We start from the raw sequence: 17,196 nt of genomic DNA, 5'->3' as shown, positions 1-17,196 counted from the left end.
CCAGGACAAAATATATGCCCCAAAGGCATTCCTCCAGAGACCTACCTCCACCCACACCTTAATCCTTACCACCCAATTAATCCATTCAAGCGAAGTAACATGCTGATTAGGTTAAGGATCTCATAACCCAGTCATTTCATCTCTAAGCTTTCTTGCACTGTCTCACACATCAGCTTTTGGGGGATACCTCATATCTAAACCATGACACCTAACATGTGCCTTCAGAAAGAAGGTTGCCATTCAGCCCAAGCAATGCATGCAAATGTCTAGGAAAGCTAGACTTCTACCCAAAGAGGGACTTCCCCATGAGCCACAACGTGGGACCCCAATGCCAATGACATAATCTTAGATTTAGCAGAGCTTATTAACAGTACTAAAAGTTGCTGTGGGGAAAAATCAGGTAAAGCTTGGCAGGTTACTCTCTGCAGCTCCAGCATGGAGTAGACTGGAGAAATTCTCAATAGTGCTCTAGAGATGATAGTGGCTCCCAAAGGCATCCATGTTCCACTATTCTTTGCCTTGTCCCCTTGCTTTCAGATCTCTGCCCTGACCCCCCTCTGAAGACTTTTGGTCCATGATGCTTTTCATTCTTTTGCATTCTTTCCATCACTAGTGAAATCATATTTGGAATACTATTTTGTATTATAACTATTGATAGTTGTGGATTATAGAAGTATTTTTATATTGAGGTAAAAACACATAACAATGTATCATCAACCATTTTTAAGTATACAGTAGTGTTAACCATACGATAACACATCTCTAAAACTTAGTTTGCAAAACTGAAATTCTGCACCCTTTAAACAACTCATTTCTCTCTCCTCCCCAGCAATGACATTCCACTTGCTTTGTAAATTTGACTACTCATTTAAGTGGAGTCATACAGTGTTTTTGTTTTATTTTGTTGAAGTTGGCTTATTTTAATGTTTTAGAGGCTCTTCCATGACGTAGCATGTGTCAGAATATACTTCCTTTTTAAGATTGAATAATATTTCAGCATATGTATTTCACATTTTCTTTATCCATTCATTCACCAGTACACATGTATTCTCACCTTTTGACTATTGTGAATAATGCCATGAACTTTGGTGTACAAATATCTGTGTCCCTGCTTTCAGTTCTGTTGTGTCTATATCCAGAAGACTCTATGGTAATTCTGTGTTTGAGGAACTACCATACTGTTTTCCACAGAAATACACCATTTTACATTTCCATCATCAGTGCACAAGAATTCCAATTCTCCACATTCTTGCTAACACCAGTTTCATACACATATAATTGCCTTCCTGATGGGTATAAAATTGTGGTTTCCATTTGCATTTCCCTCATGGTTAATGTGGGTGAACATTTTCCCTTCTGTAAGGTGGCCATTCACAGACCTTCTTTAGAGAAATGTATATTCAAATACTTTGTCCATTATTTCCTTTCATTCTGTGGGTTGCCTTTTTTCATTTCCTTGATTGTTTCCTTTGATGTGCAGAAGTTTTTTAAGTTTGATGTAGACTCGTTTGTCTATTCTTGCTTTTATTCCTCATGTTTTTTGATGTCATATGCTAGAAATCATTGCTAAATTGAGCGTCATGAAGCTTTCTCCTTAGGAGTATTATAAATTTCAGGTTGTTCCATTTAGTACTTATAATATACTTGAGTTGATTTTTGTATATGGTATAAAGTAAGGGTCCAACTTCATTCTTTTGCATGTGGATCCACTTTTTCCAGCACCATTGTTGGAAGAAATTATTATTGCCTATTGTGTAACCTTGGCACCCTGTCAAAGATCATAAACTCTCAAGATACGTGAGGGTTTATTTCTGGGTTCTACATCCTGTTCTGTTGGTCTGTGTCTGTCATTCTGCCACTACCATTATGTTTTGATTACTGTAAATTTGTAGTATGTTTTGAAATCAGAAAGTATGAGGTCCCAGCTGTTTTTCTTAAGATTGTTTTGGCTACTTTGGGAATCCTTTTAATTTTAGGATATTCTATTTATGCAAAAAATGTTGTTGGTATTATGCTAAGGATTATGTTGAATCTATGGATTGTTTTAGGTAGTCTGGACATATTAGCAATATTTTGTCTTCCAATCTATAAGCATGGGATGCCATTCCATTATTTTATGTCTTCCGTAAATTCTCCACATTCTCACCAACATCTGTTTTTTAGGTCTTTGTTGATGTGTTTTTATAATAGTTAACCCAGTGGATGTAAATGGCATTGATTTGTATTTTCCTTGTGGTTAGAATTGTGTAGCATCTTTTCATATACTTGATGACCATTTGTACATCTTTGTTGGAGAAGATGGGCAACATAAGCAGAGACATAAATTCTAAGGAAGAATAAAAAAGAAATGTTAGATTAAAAACAATGTACAGGTTGGATATCCTTTATCTGAAATGCTTGGAACATTAAGTGTTTCATATATCAGCATTTTTAAATTGGGAATATTTGCATATGCTTTATGGTTGAACATCCCTAACCTGAAAATTGGACATCTGAAATGCTCTGAAATCTATAACTTACATCTAGTGTTATATCTACTCAATGTCAGTTACTAGAGCATTTCAGATTTTGGATAAGGATGTTTAACCTGCAATGGGAATCTGTAAACTACTTCATCTAACAACAGAAGAATTCATATATTTATTAAACACACATGAAACATTCACCAAGATAGACCACATTCTATAACACACTTTACCAGAGTGATATAGAAATCATATTCTGCTCACAGACCACAAATTAGAAATCAATACCAGAAAGATGGCTGGAAAAATCTCAAGATGTTGGGAGATTATACAACACACTTCTAAAGAACAGACATACTAGTCAAAGAAGAAATCATAAGAGAAATTTTAAAATATTATGAACTGAGCGAAAATGAAACTACAACTAATCAAAGTTTGAGGGATGCAACAAATCAATGCCTCAATCATCTAACATTTCACTTTAGGAAATTAGGAAAAAGAAGCAAATTAAAGCCAAAGTTAATCTTTAGAAGAAAAGAATAAAAATCAGAGTAGAAAGCGATGAAGTTTAAAATAGAGAATAGAGAAAATCAACATCAAAAACCCATTCTTTGAGAAAATCAGAATAGATCAATAAGCCTCTAACCAGGCTAAGAGAAAAAAAGAGAACACAAATTACTATTGTCAGAAATGAAAGAGGGGTCATCACTATAGTAAACTGCATGAATAGTAGATGGATAATAAAGGAAAACTATGAACAACTGTATGGCTACAAATTTGATAACCTAGATGAAGTCCTCAAATTCTTTGAAAGACACAATCTGACAGTACACACAAAAGAAAAAATAGGTGATGTGAATAGGTCAGTATTTTAAAAAACTGAATCAGTAGCAACTCCCCCCAAACAGATATCACTAAACCCAAATGGACTCACTGGTGAATTTCACCACATTTTTAAGGAAGAAATTAGATATTTCTCTTCAATATTTCAGAAGATAAAAGTAAAAGGAATACTTCCTAACTCATTCTGTATGGCCAGCATCACCTACTACCCAAATCACAGACATTAAAAAAAAAAAAAAACCATTATCTCATGAAAATAGATGGAAATATTCACTAACAAAATGTTAGTAAATTGAATTTAACAATGTATGAAAAAGAATTAAACACCATCACCAAGTAGGTATGCAAAGTTAATTCAACTTTAGAAAATTATGTTTAGAAAAGTTAACGTGATCATATTAATAGATTCAGGAAAAGCATTTGATAAAAATCCAGTAACCATGTCATGATAAAAACTATTGGTAAAATTAGGAATACATCACTCTATTCTTTAACTTTAGATAAAGAATATCTACAAAACAAAAAAAAACAACCCTTGGCTAACATCGTACTGAACGATAAGGAACTAGAAATTTTCCCACCAAGACCAGGAACTAGGAAAGGCTAGCCCGTCTCACCATTCTTTTTCAGCATCACACTGGAAGTCCTAGATAATTAGAAAAGAAAAAGTATACAGATTGGGAAAGAAGTGAAACTGTCTTTGTTCTCAGATGACACAATCATACGATCATCTATGTAGAAAATGTGAGAGAACAGACCAAAAAACCCTTTTGGGACTAGAAATTGATTACTACGGGGTTGCAGGATACATGGTTAGTATTCAACATTTGGCTATTTTTCTGTGTACTATCCAAAGCAAATGGAATTTTAAATTAAAAACACAAGACCATTTACATTAGCAATCCCCCCCAAAAAAATACTTAGGCATAAATCTCACAAACTATGTAGAAATATGTAGGAAGAAAACTACAAAATTCTGATTAAAGAAATTAAGGAAGAACTGCATAAATGGAGAGAGATTTCATGTTTATGGATAGAGAAGTTTGATATTGTTAAGATGTCAAGTTCATTAAAAAACCCAGAAAGTTATTTTGTGGATATCAATAATCTGATTCTGAAGTTTATAATAGAGAGGCAAAAAACAGAGAACAGCCAAATCAAGATGGAAGACAAAAGTTGGAGGACTAATACTACCTGACAACAAATTTACCATAAATCTATAGACAAGACAACGTGGCATTGGTAAAGTAATGGATAAATTAGTGGAACTGAATACAGAGCCCAGAAACACACCCACGGAAATGTAGTCAACTGACTTTGAAAAAGGAGGAAAGACAATAAAATGGATACAAAAGTCTTTTCAACAAATTGTGCTGAAACCGTAGGGTGTCCACATAAAAAAAGAAGGAAAAAAAGAATCTAGACAAAGACCTTATATGCTTAACAATATTAACTCAAAATGAATTATAAACCCAAGTATAAAATGCAAAACTATAAAACTCTTAGAACAGGAGAAGAAAAAAATGATGACCTTGGATTTGAAAATAAATTAATAATACCAAAAGCACTATCCACGAAAGAAAGAATTGATAAGCCAAACCTCAATAACTTTTTCCTCCATGTAAAACACTTTCAAGAAAGAAAAGATAAGCCACAGAATAGGTGAAGATATTTGCAAAAGATATCTGATAAGGACTGTTATTCAAAGTATACTAAGAACTCTTAGGACCCAACAGTAAGATGACAACAAATTAATGGGCCAGAGACCTAGCAGAGTGTCTACTGCTGCTGGAACACAGTCACATGTGTCTCCTTTCCAGCCAAGAGTGTGCCCACCTGGGGAACAAGAGCATGGCCACCACATCTCTTCTCCCTGGTGGCAGGGGCCCGAACCTCTTTCTTTGGGTCAGCTCTCTAGTTTCTGAGGCACTGGCAGATAACTTGTGGCTGCCCAGAATAAAGTCTGCTAGTCAATGGATCAGGTAGTAGGAAAAAGCCAAGATTTGCTTTAAGGATTTCTACATTACTTGGTATCACTGTGGACTTGGCTTATTCCAGGGAATTAAATGACCTGCACCAGAAGGTTTAGGGTGGGGGGGAAATTTCCTGCTAAAACGTTTCCAGTTTTGTTTTTTGAGTCTGAGAAAGGGCTACAGGTTGAATATTGTCGTCTTAGATATGTACAGTAGTGTATGTCACATTGTGTATTTATACATTAAGCAAATGAAGCACACCTTTCAAAATCTTTAATACCTAGTTTGATTTTTTTTCCCTTTGACTCCTTTACAGACAAAGAGTAGAATCTAAAATTTGTAAGGAAGCCATCAACAAATTTTCTTTTAATATTAAAGAAGAACTCATCAGAATGGTAAGCTTACTGACATGAATTTGTTTCTCTAAAATTTTTTAATGCTGGGGCAGCACATTGTTTAGAAAAGCTTGCACTTATTGTCAATAGGATAACAGTGCATTAGAGCTACCCACATTTTACATGCTATTTTTAAACTAAAAATTTTACTATAAACTACATAAGAAACTGTTTCATTCAGCTTTGTTTTGCTGTAACCAAAATACCTGACAAGAACAACTGAGAGGAGGGAAAGTTTATTTGGGGCTTATGGTTTCAGAGGTCTTAGTTCATCATCCATGGCTGACTCCTCTGCTCTGAGCCCAGGTGAGGCAGAACAGCATGAGGGAAGTGCAGGGCCTGCTCCCTTCATGGCCGCAGGGTAGCAGAGGAAAGGGGGATAGCAGGGGGCTGCAGGGAAGATGAACCCTTCCAGCCATGCCCCATCTGTCTAGAGGTGCCACCTAGTTATTCAAACCAGGATGGACCATTCTCAAAATCCAATCATTTCATTTCAATCTAACCTCTGACTATTCTGTATTAACCAGAGGTTTAGGGGGACACCTCATATCGAAACCATAACACTCTGTAACATTTAACTTTGGAAAAATTCATCTGCTTATTTTTTGTTTTGTATAGCTTAAAGAAGCCCAGATGTTGAAAAATCTGAAAAGGAAGAATGCTAAGGTAAATCACTATGTGATTAGAATTATACAAACAAGCCGGGTACAGTGGCACACACCTGTAATCCCAGCAGCTCAGGACGCTGAGGCAGGAAGATTGCGAGTCCAAAGCCACCCTCAGCAAGTGCGGCCCTAAGCAACTCAATGAGACCTTGTCTCTAAATGAAATACAAAGTAGGGTTGGGGATATGGCTCAGTGGCCAAGTGTCCCTCAGTTCAATCCCCGGTATCCAAAAAAATATATATAGTCAAATAATACTGACAAATATAGAGTTAAGTAAAGATAAGACTTTTTTAAAAATTTGTATAAATTTTGGAGTTCGTATACAATTTTTTATCTTTTTTAGTCTTATTTGGTTGATCTTGTGGTTAAGTTAGAGAAATGTTATGCAAGGTAAATAATGGGGATCTATGTTAGTCATCCTTCTATCACTATAGTGAAATACCTAAGATAATCAACTTAGATTAATTTGGGCTCATAGTTTTGGAGGTTCCAGTCCATGACTAGTTGACCTGTTGGTTTGGGGCCCGTGGCGAGGCAGCACATGATGGTGAGAGTGTGTGACAGAGCAAAACCACACAACATCATGCCATCGAGCACAAGAGAGCAAGCAGGGGACTGGGTTCCTACAGTTTCCTAAGGGCACACTCCAGTAACCTAAAAACTGCCCACTAAGCCACACCTAGTCTGTTTCCTGCTGCTCTTCCAGTACCTGGCACGATGTATGTGGCACTGTTTAAATGTTTACATTAATTTAACAAATTATTGAATTACTTAGATGACTTCTGATATTGAAAGGAAAAGGCAGCGTCTCATTGAAGTCCAAGATGAACTTCTTCGGTAAGATAATACCAAAATCCTGGTTGAGAAGTTTAAAGGACAGTAGTACAGTGTGTCATTTGGTAGAGTGTCATATTAAAAGCACCAGGTTATCTTTGAGCTCACATGGTCAAAAAAGGCAGGTTATGTTGCCTAGTTGCAGAACCCATTAGCACGAGAGAATTCAGCACTGCTCTATTTCCCAATCTCTCTCAGCTCTGGCCCAAGACAGCCTGCTTAAGAGGTTTAATGCATAGGCTTTAGAATTAGACTTCTAGGTTTGAATCCAGTTTGTGCCATTTACTGGCTGTGTAGTGCTGGACAAGTTACTTACCTTCCCAGTGTCTCAGTTTCATCTTTTTTGTGTGGGCATAATAATACCACCTGTACCTTAGCGTGTTGTAGGAATTGAGTGAATCTCTAGAAAAGTGCTTCATAATGGCTAACACACATTAAGTGTTCTTTGTTACCACAGAAGTGTATACCCTGGAGCGGCACTTGTGTAAATCCATACTGTTGGGCCAGAAGAACCTCACAGGCTTTGCAGGCCAAGGCAGTCCCCCAGGCTGGTTCAGAATACAGGATCACACATTTTCTGCTGCTCTTCTGAGGCCAGGACTGAGCTGGAGGCTTGAGTAAAGCAGAATCAGCTATGCTCTCTGCTTTTAAGGAGTTTTAAAATAGAGAGGGCTGGGGATGTAGCCCAGTTCTCTCAAGTACACTGCTTGCCTAGTAGAAGCAAGGCCCTGGGTTTGATCCTCAGTGCTGCAAAACACACACACACACACACACACCCTGAGAAAGAATGTGATATTATTGGGAAAGATTAAGTATTAAGTTGGTTTTTTATTTTGTTAGTGCATTTTTGCCTTACATAATTGTAAGTTCACTTTGACATATTAATAAATGCATATAACATAACTGGCCCAATTTCAGTCCCCAGTAAAGTACTGAGTTTTAAAGAAGAGATTGCCCTAAGGATTTAATAAGGGAAGAAATTTATTAACTAGTCCATTGATTTCCAAATTTTGTCTAGGGATAGGGGCTGTCGCATAATAAATTTTCAATTGGCACAGCCCCAAATTAGAAACTTAAGGTAACATAGTAACACTTAATAGCTTCCTTGGAGGCAGTGCACTTTCTACAAATCTATTATCATCCTATGAAGTAGGTGATGAGAGCTCTGTAATGAGGCTCTGCTTTGTTGTCATGTGAGACCACTCAGACAGGTTTAAAGAGTTTTTATACCTTTTCTAGGTATAATTTTAGAAGTTGGAGAAGTATATTTCGAAAATATATAGTAAGAATAAGTGTAGTATATCATGTTTTTAACTTTGCAAGTGAAAACCCCAAAGCACAGGGGAATAATAACACAGTCAAATCCCTAGGAACTGGGGGAGCAAGACTCTGCTGTTAGCTGAATGTAAGTCTGACTCCTGATCATAATCCTGCCAGTTCAGAAGTCAGTTTGCTGATGGGTGCTACATTTGTCCAATGTGAAGGACTGTTAAAAAGGGCTTTTCTCTATTATTTTTAAGAGGAGGAAAAGACTATTTTGGCTCAGTCTCAGAGGTTCAGCCCATGGTTGGCCAACTCCATTGCTCTGAGCCCCAGGGGAGACAGAACACTGTGGTGGAAGAGTGTGGTAGCTGGAAGCAGAGGACTTGACTTTTGTAAAATTATAGTAAAGGACAGTTGTTTTCTCTATATTTGGGAAAAATAAAAATTGGCAGCCTTTCCTCCTCATTTTGGCCCATAAAATCTAAATTATCCCTTATTTTATAGGTAAACAAACTAAACCACTAAGAAGTGAAGCAGTGGTCCAAGGTCCACATTTTTCATCCAAGTACTATGATAGTTTTCCCACTAGTTTTACTAGACCTTGGAAAGTGGACAGGATTTTGATAAGAAGGGGAAAGTTTTTGTCCATAGTTAAAACTACAATGCCTGGCTACTCCTGCCTGAGACTATAAAATGCCAACCAAGTTTACAGGTTAATTCATAGCTCCCAAGACTGGACTGAATTGATAAATTTTAGCATATGTAAGGCATATTCTTCTGGGTGTCATTGTTCATTATTCATTGTATATCACAGGTCAGAGGGTTTTTCCTACAAAGAAAATTTAAACCTAGTACTCCTTTCATTTTTTCAATTATCTTTGTCAGATCCAAAGATACCTCCCTCCCTAGTTTTTCATACTTAATGCAGTATACCTAAATACACAGTCTCATACTTTGTAGCCTGTTACACTTCACTATATGTTTATTTTGTGGAAAAATTTTTGTTCTAGGTTAGAACCACAACTAAAACAACTACAAACAAAATATGATGAACTTGAGGAGAGAAAGTCATCCCTTAGGAATGCAGTGTATTTCTTATCTAATTTAAAACAGCTTTATCACGATTATTCAGTTGTTCAAGAGAAAGAACCAAACATAAAAGAAATGGTAAGTTGGATTTTTACTTTTTATTGTGCTTTAGATGATGAAGGGTATTTCCATGCTATGTAGTACTAGAAGCTTTAAGACAAATAAACAGCATAATATAAAGCAATGAAAGCTAGAGGAGTAGAAAAATCCCAAAGCAGTAGAACATGTATAAAAATTTAAATATGATCATTTAAGTAACATATAATTATACAATGTAATGTAGTTATAATATACAATATATAAACTCTACAGATTCGATTTCCAACCCATTTTAATGCACCTATGTCAGTTTCACTGAAATATTTACATAATTGAAAACCTGTAACTTAAAGGTTGCAATTCAAATGTTCTTAACCCATTAAGACATTTAACTGATCCTCCCAATTTTTCTAGATATTTTAGATTTTTATTATAAACTTTTATAATAAGCTTGATGTTCTCATTCCATCAGTTCTTGCAGTAAAAGTATACCTACCTTACTTTTTTGTGTTTTTTTTTTTTTTTTTAAAGAGAGAGTGAGAGAGAGGGGGGGACAGAGAGAGAGAGAATTTTTTTAATATTTATTTTTCAGTTCTCGGCAGACACATCTTTGTTTGTATGTGGTGCTGAGGATCGAACCCGGGTTGCACGCATGCCAGGCGAGCGCACTACCGCTTGAGCCACATCCCTAGCCCCCTTTTTTGTGTGTTTTAAAAATACACATGAGATCAAGCAAACCCCACCTCAGACTAGCACACTTGCCCAGAGCAGTTGTTTACCTGTCACAGGCATGATTTTGTTTTAATCCAATGCTGCAGTTCTCCTTGAACCAACTATTCATATTGGATAAATAGATCAGTTTGAGCTTTGTAGAGTGGTTCCCTTGTAACTTTATATTACAGAGTAAATTAAAGCCAATTTTCTTAATGATCTTGGTTAAAAAAATGAAAGAAGTAGCTATCAAAAGTTCTATCAAAAATTGTTCTATTGACATTGGTCAACTATTTAATATTTGTGAACTTATATAATTTTCTGTCTTCAACAGTATGATCCATCCAGCCTTCCAGCTCTGTTATTTAAAGCAAGAACACTTATGGGAGCTGAAAACCATCTGCAAAATATCAATCATCAATTAGAAAAGCTCCTTGGCCAGGAATGAAAAGACCAGTCTATGAAAAATTACCTACATAACACATCTGATTTTTTTAAAAGTATGACTTAATCACTAAAATAAATGAAACAAGTTTGTCTTAGAAGCCATAGTCATCTTTCCTGATAATAAAATGCTGATACCTTATTTTAATCAGCCCCAGATATTAAAACCCAGACATGAGTATTAATCTATAAATAAACTTTTAAAATTATGTCATTATGAACACAGACCAATTTTGGTTAATGAGATGTCTACTGAATGAGTTTAAAAACACCAAAGCCAATTTTCAATAAAACTGGTTTACTTTAGTAAATAACAAATTGGAAGATAAAGTGATAAAAACACAATTGATATAAACAGACTTAATAAGTTAATATAATTATTTTTGTGCAGCTGGAGATTGAACTTGGGGCCTTTGCATATTAGACAAGCAGGCACTCTACCACTGAGCTGCACTCCCAGGCCTAATTTAATAAATCTGTTATCAAATCTCAGACTTTGGGCAAATTTTTGCCTGGATAATAAGCACTATCCACAGAGAGCTACTCTTGAAATACCTCAATAATTAGTTCATCAGGAATTTCATCCTCTATACTATGAGAAGTAAGAAGACTATTCTCTACAGCTTCAGCTAATTCAGCATCTTCAGTAGCTTCTAAAAAGCAAGCATCATCAGTGCCATTATCCCAGTCAGCATCAGCAGATGCACCTGCTGTTGACAGGAGCTCATGAGGATTCTTGGTTTCACAGTGCTCAGTTTCATCTTCTGTAAACTCTTCTTCCTTTATTTCAATGGGGAAGAAGATGGGAAGATAAAAGTTATTTAGTTGCAATATGTGACAATTTCACCATACTCTGAATCTATGTTAAATTAAGGGATGAAGTAAGGACCAGTTCTTCAACAGTACAGTGAATATGCTCGATGAACTGTCTCTAGTATAGTCATGGGATGAGTGTATTAACTCAAAGGTGTTGCCTTTGTAGCTCAGATACTCTTGAAATTTCAAATTTTAAGTTGCCTACAGTTCCTTGACATTTTTCAATATTCCCAGACTGGGCTACAACAAAAGTCGATTTGATTTTACAACAAGTGGCTAATCCAGCTAAAAACAGATTAGAAAATATATTTGCTATCTTCACAACAGAATTATTTCTCCAATTTACAAAGTATATTAAAAATTGTAAACATGGTTTGGAAGAAAATTGTTGCAAAGAACAGTTTTGGGAAAATTGTCAAAATATGTCTGGATTGTATATTAGACAGCATATTGCATCAATATTAAATTTCCTGAATTTAAAATTTTTTTCCATAGCTTTTTAAGAATGTTGCCGCAGTCTTGGCTGGGCACAAAATCACGAGCCACTCACAGCTTTGTAGATTCAAACAGCAATTCTTTATTCCCGAACTCACACCGGCCTCTACACACGTTCTGGGGAAATCCCAGTTCTGCCGCACAATTCACGTCCCAAATACTTTCTGAATTCCATGAGAACTCAACGGGAACTCAGGCAGCAGGATGTGCCCTATTCCCAGCAGCAATAATCTTAAACCTGGAACTGCCTTAAATCCAGATTGTCCTAAACCGGGAACGCCCTAAACCCAAATTATCCTAAACCAGGAACTCAGGCAGCAGGATGTGCCCTATTCCCAGCAGCAATAATCTTAAACCTGGAACTGCCTTAAATCCAGATTGTCCTAAACCGGGAACGCCCTAAACCCAAATTATCCTAAACCGGGATACTTCCTAAAACCTGCAGGATACACCCTAAACCTGGATCCACCCTCATCCTTGAGCAGGGTCACCTTTCTCAAACACACATGCAATGTCACAGGGAATTTCCAAGGCAAGTCCATTTAACATGGGGTACGCTGGCAAGGAAATTTCAATGCGTCATTCCTACTTGGCAATGGCCCTCAGCAGAATGTCCTTATTCTTCATGAACATGCTTAATTAAGAAATGAAGGGTTTTAATATCTACAACTTACTCTTGAGATTCATCAAAAATAGTAATACATGTGTACATTAGAGGGAGGAAGGCAGCCAAATGTCAACAAATGGCAAATCCAGGTGAAGGTTGGGCCAGGAGAATCACTTATTTTCATGCGGTATTTGCAGGTTAGAATTTTTCTTTACTTTTTAAAATCTATAAGATAATGTTATAGAAAAGTGATAAATAACACCAATAATATAATAATTTAGAATATTTTTAAAAGATTTTAAGAGGAAATGATAAAATGCTTAAGTGATACATATATGGGTATTCATCATTGTTCCTTTATTATCTTAAACAATAGCCAAAATAAGTTGTGTCCAAGTAATGGTAACAATTTATATATGCCAAAAGTACTTTCAACTTGTCATATTTGTGGTATTTTCAAATAAGCAGAAAACTAAATTTAAAAATCAGCTGAAACCAGTCATCAAAATAACACTCCCATCAAGGATGACACATCCCTCCTCCTCCTAAGAGACACAATTTCATTTTTTAAAATTAGTTCTTAGTTATTTATAAACACTTTCAAACCAGGCAGTTTGGCAGAGTATTTGGAGGTGTTGGTTCTTTTATATCCAGCTCTTGGGATTTCCACTATTCTAAACTTGGAGACATGAGTTATTTCAGTAGATAATTTTTTAAGATAATTTTTAATTGAATAGATAATGTGGGTTTTCTAGACTATAAACTCAAGCACTTGTTCAGCTTATAGCAAGTAATTTATTCTAGCCATAATGGTATAAAAGTGCTCATAGATATGACCCAGAAGACAAAGGTAAGATTTAAAAGTACAACACCACAACTGGGTATGGTGGTTCATGCCTGTAATCCTAGCAACTCAGGAGGCTAAAACAGAAGGATCACAAGTTCAAAGCCAGCCTCAGCAACTTATTAGCAAGGCCCTGAGAAATTCAACGAGACCCTGTCTCAAAATAAAAAATAAAAAGGGCTCAAGATGTGGCTCAGTGGTAAAGCACTCTAGGTTCAACTTCTAATAAAATTTCTTATAAAACATGTCATAGAAAAATGGACAAAGGAGAGATATATGCAATTCATAATAGAAATACAAATAGTAAATATGAGAAGAGTTTGACTTGACTTCATTAATAAAGAATAGAAGGTGAACATCCAGTGTTGGGAAAGGAAAGTAGTGTTATTAGGTGTCCAATTTTTTATAGAATTCTGATTTATGGACAGCAATTTGATAACAGGTTTTGTTGAATACATTTGTGACACTTTAGAGGGAAAAAACCCCTACCAGATAGTTTGTGTATTATGACTTATAAAAATATACAAAAGAACAGGTGTAGATACAAATTCTGGAGGATGTATGCTAAAATTTCATATCAAGTCAAATTATGAGTGGGAAAGATTTTTCTCCCCTTTGTATGTATTTTCTATTTTTCTTCTACACTGAAAATGAATCACTTGAGTAAATAAAAGACCAAAGAAAAATGCTGCTTTGGCAGTCTGATAATAGCTATCGAAACTAAAACTGTATATATTCTTTGGTGCAATTCTATTTCTAGAAATTCATCCTACAGCCGTGGTTGTTCAAAGAAACAAAAAGATGGCTACTTTGGTTTACTTTTTGTAAAGTGAAGATGAGAAACTTTCGAAGCATCTGGGACTAGTTAAATAAATTGATTATATAATTTCTTATGCAGCAATGACATAAAAATTATCAGATGTGTGCTAAGATGGGAAAATCACTACACTATATTCCTAAGTGAAAACAGGTACCATTCTGTTTAAAAGATATCTGGAGACTGCTCACTTATTCTACTATGCCAAAAACCAATTAGTAATGAGAAAGATGAAAAACTACACCTACCTGTTTGAGAAGAAACAGAAGACTGACTTCAGCAGGTAATGGAAAATCTGAATCAGAAAGACAGTCAAACTATTATACAGATATAGAAAAATTATTATAGACAGATATCTAGTTTTTACTTTGTTGTTAATGAAAAAATGAACTACTCACAGTCAGATTTGAAGTTTTCTGCTTTGCATACAGGGTCATGACATTTTTGATACCAAACTTCATTTTTCAGATCAACCAGAATCCTTTATGTTTGAAACAAAAAAGTATTAATAACCATATTGTATAGAAGACAAATTCAGCTATATGCTACTTATAAGAGATATGCATGAAACAAATACGGAGAAATTTTTAAAGTAAAACAGAAAATACACACTAATCAAAAGAAAACTGGTAGTTAAAATTCACACAAAATGGACTTCAGGCAAGAATGTAGAAATCTGCAAAAGCTCCCCTACACGACAGAATTCTTAACCCTGAATCAGCCATGTAATACAGCTTCAAAATATGTAAGCAAAGAAAAAAAGTTGACAAAACTGAGGATGAGCAAATCTATCTATAAACAATCTTCTACCAAATAAATCAATACTTTAAAAAGCATTCTGGTAATTTATAGCTCAAATACAAATAACCAATAAAAAAAGTTTAATAAGGACTCAAAATATTTGGAAAAAGACATCAGAATCACCCCTAATAAAATAAAATGTAGGAAGTAATAAAATGTTAAGTAAAAGGAATGAAGGTCAAAATTGGAAGACTAATGAAATTACTGCAAGGTGAGTCAAAAAATAAGGCAGACAAATAGAAATCAAATGCAGCATATACTAAAGCTTATTAAAGAGTACTATGAATGTTTACCAATAACTTTGAAAATTTTTGTAAAAGTACTAAATAAAAATAAATTAAGCAAAATAAATATAATATAAATCTTAAAATTAAATAAAATTCTCAAAAATTTAATTAAGTAGTTTAAAACATCCCATTTTACAGAGAAGGAAATAGAATGGCTAACATTCCACATGGTGGTTGGTGGGGTAGAGGGCGGGCAGGCAAGTGGTAAGGGACTTGTACCAGGAGAAAAAAAAGTAATGACTTGGTCTAATCTACTTGTTTACCTTCTAGTAACAAATTGACACAGGCTAATGCTGTAGTTTTCAAACTATACATTCAAGTACCCTGGGGCACTGTAGGATATTTAAATCCTTCTAAGAATCAGTTACACCTGACATTTGTCAAGCATCCCAAAACCACTTGTGCTTCCATCTTCAATATTACATTGCACTTCATTCCTTTCAATGATATCTTTTGTGGAGTTGGGATTTTGGGTGGTGGTTGCAATAAAAAAAGGTATCAACAACATCAATGTGGAATGATATGAGGAGGTGGTGATGGTATCTACACTCCAAGGTTTAAGAGGCTATGCAATGCCCCAAAGGACATATTATCCATTAACAAGTAATAATATTTAAGAATGAAATAAAATATCTTCTTCCAATTTATAAATATTATATAACAAACAGCAACAAAACTGTTAGGACATAATTACTAATCAAATTGTTTCAAAGTAACTAATTAATTAACAAAACTCTTAGGTATTCCTTTTGGCCCTGGAGCAAATATGAAAAAAATTACTAAAACACTAGGACACCATAAAACAAGAAAATCTGGGCACCTCTGGACCAAATGCTAGGAAGACAGTTCTCATTTATACATGTTCTTTGTAGTATCTTTCTGGCTTTAGGATTACATATGGTAATAAATCTAGAATCTAGGGATTAATAAGGGTTTGTTCCCCCGGAAACATCACCCATGCTATGTAATAAATGAGTATAAAATACAGATGTTTCATAACCTCAGTGCTCCCTGCTGTGTGTGGTGACTGCTCACTTGTGCCTTGGGTTTCAATCTCAAGCAGCAGTGCAAGTGGCAGCTGTCCCAGGCCTTCCTCTGCCTGGCCTATGCCTTGTAATCCCTGGTATCCCAAAAGTTAGTAAATCTTGGTATTAAATAAGATCTCTAATTTATGTGAGATGTTTTAATATATAATCCTCAACTTCATTAGTTACCACAGAAAACAAAATTATAACTACCAGATTAGCAAAACAAATTTTTAAAATCTCACTTTTCTGAAGTGTTGGTGAGAATATGGAGCAATACAAAGTCGTAAAACACTGTTGGAAATAGTATAAATTAGGATAACCATTTTAGAAAACAATTTATGGGCTGGAGATGTGGCTCAAGCGGTAGCGCTCTTGCCTGGCATGCATTCGGCCCAGGTTCGCTCCTCAGCACCATATACAAAGATGTTGTGTCCACCGAAAACTAAAATATAAATATTAAAATTCTCTCTCTCTCTCTAAAAAAATAGAAAACAATTTATTATCTAGTAAAATTAAACATCCATACTCTATGACAGCAATTCCACTTTTAAATATATGCTTTAAGAAACTGTTGCAACATGTGTATTAGAGAATATGCATAACAATGTCCACAAATAGCCATGCAAATGAAAAATTAACATAAAATCCAGGAAAATACTATTATCTCTGAAAGCCTAAGAAAACAAGAAATGGGAGTTGGGCCCACCAGGTATTATTTTAATATAGTTCTGTTTCATAAGTGGGTGACAGATATAACAGGTGGTCATTAAAAAAAATCA

The 17,196-nt window shown here is 35.2% G+C and overlaps 2 protein-coding genes across 7 annotated transcripts in view; one reads left to right on the top strand and one right to left on the bottom strand.

Annotated features, from left to right (window-relative positions):
• Nucleotides 1-10,823, top strand: part of Cenpu (centromere protein U) — a 42,303-nt gene extending 31,480 nt beyond the window's left edge. Inside the window, exons 9-13 of the mRNA XM_005329255.5 lie at nt 5,598-5,676; nt 6,295-6,342; nt 7,118-7,179; nt 9,450-9,606; nt 10,613-10,823. Of these exons, the coding sequence (XP_005329312.1) occupies nt 5,598-5,676; nt 6,295-6,342; nt 7,118-7,179; nt 9,450-9,606; nt 10,613-10,726 (460 nt within the window). The 3' untranslated portion in view covers nt 10,727-10,823. The remainder of the gene's footprint in view (nt 1-5,597; nt 5,677-6,294; nt 6,343-7,117; nt 7,180-9,449; nt 9,607-10,612) is intronic.
• Primpol (primase and DNA directed polymerase) overlaps nt 9,607-17,196 on the bottom strand; it is a 162,274-nt gene continuing 154,684 nt past the window's right edge. For 5 of the 6 annotated variants that reach the window (XM_040294325.2, XM_078031038.1, XM_005329223.5 and 2 more), the window contains 3 exons: nt 14,700-14,782; nt 14,550-14,596; nt 9,607-11,502 (listed from right to left, as the gene is read on the bottom strand). In XM_040294325.2, coding sequence (XP_040150259.2) covers nt 11,263-11,502; nt 14,550-14,596; nt 14,700-14,782 — 370 coding nt within the window. In that variant the 3' untranslated portion in view covers nt 9,607-11,262. Of the gene's footprint in view, nt 11,503-12,707; nt 12,866-14,549; nt 14,597-14,699; nt 14,783-17,196 lie in introns of all 6 variants that reach the window. The other variant, XR_005737966.2, reaches the window with a different exon arrangement.

This window comes from Ictidomys tridecemlineatus, chromosome 14 (genome assembly GCF_052094955.1).
Source record: "Ictidomys tridecemlineatus isolate mIctTri1 chromosome 14, mIctTri1.hap1, whole genome shotgun sequence".
Lineage (NCBI taxonomy): Eukaryota > Metazoa > Chordata > Mammalia > Rodentia > Sciuridae > Ictidomys > Ictidomys tridecemlineatus.
Note: the sequence above shows the minus strand (reverse complement) of the source record. Positions and strands in the feature narration are given on the sequence as shown.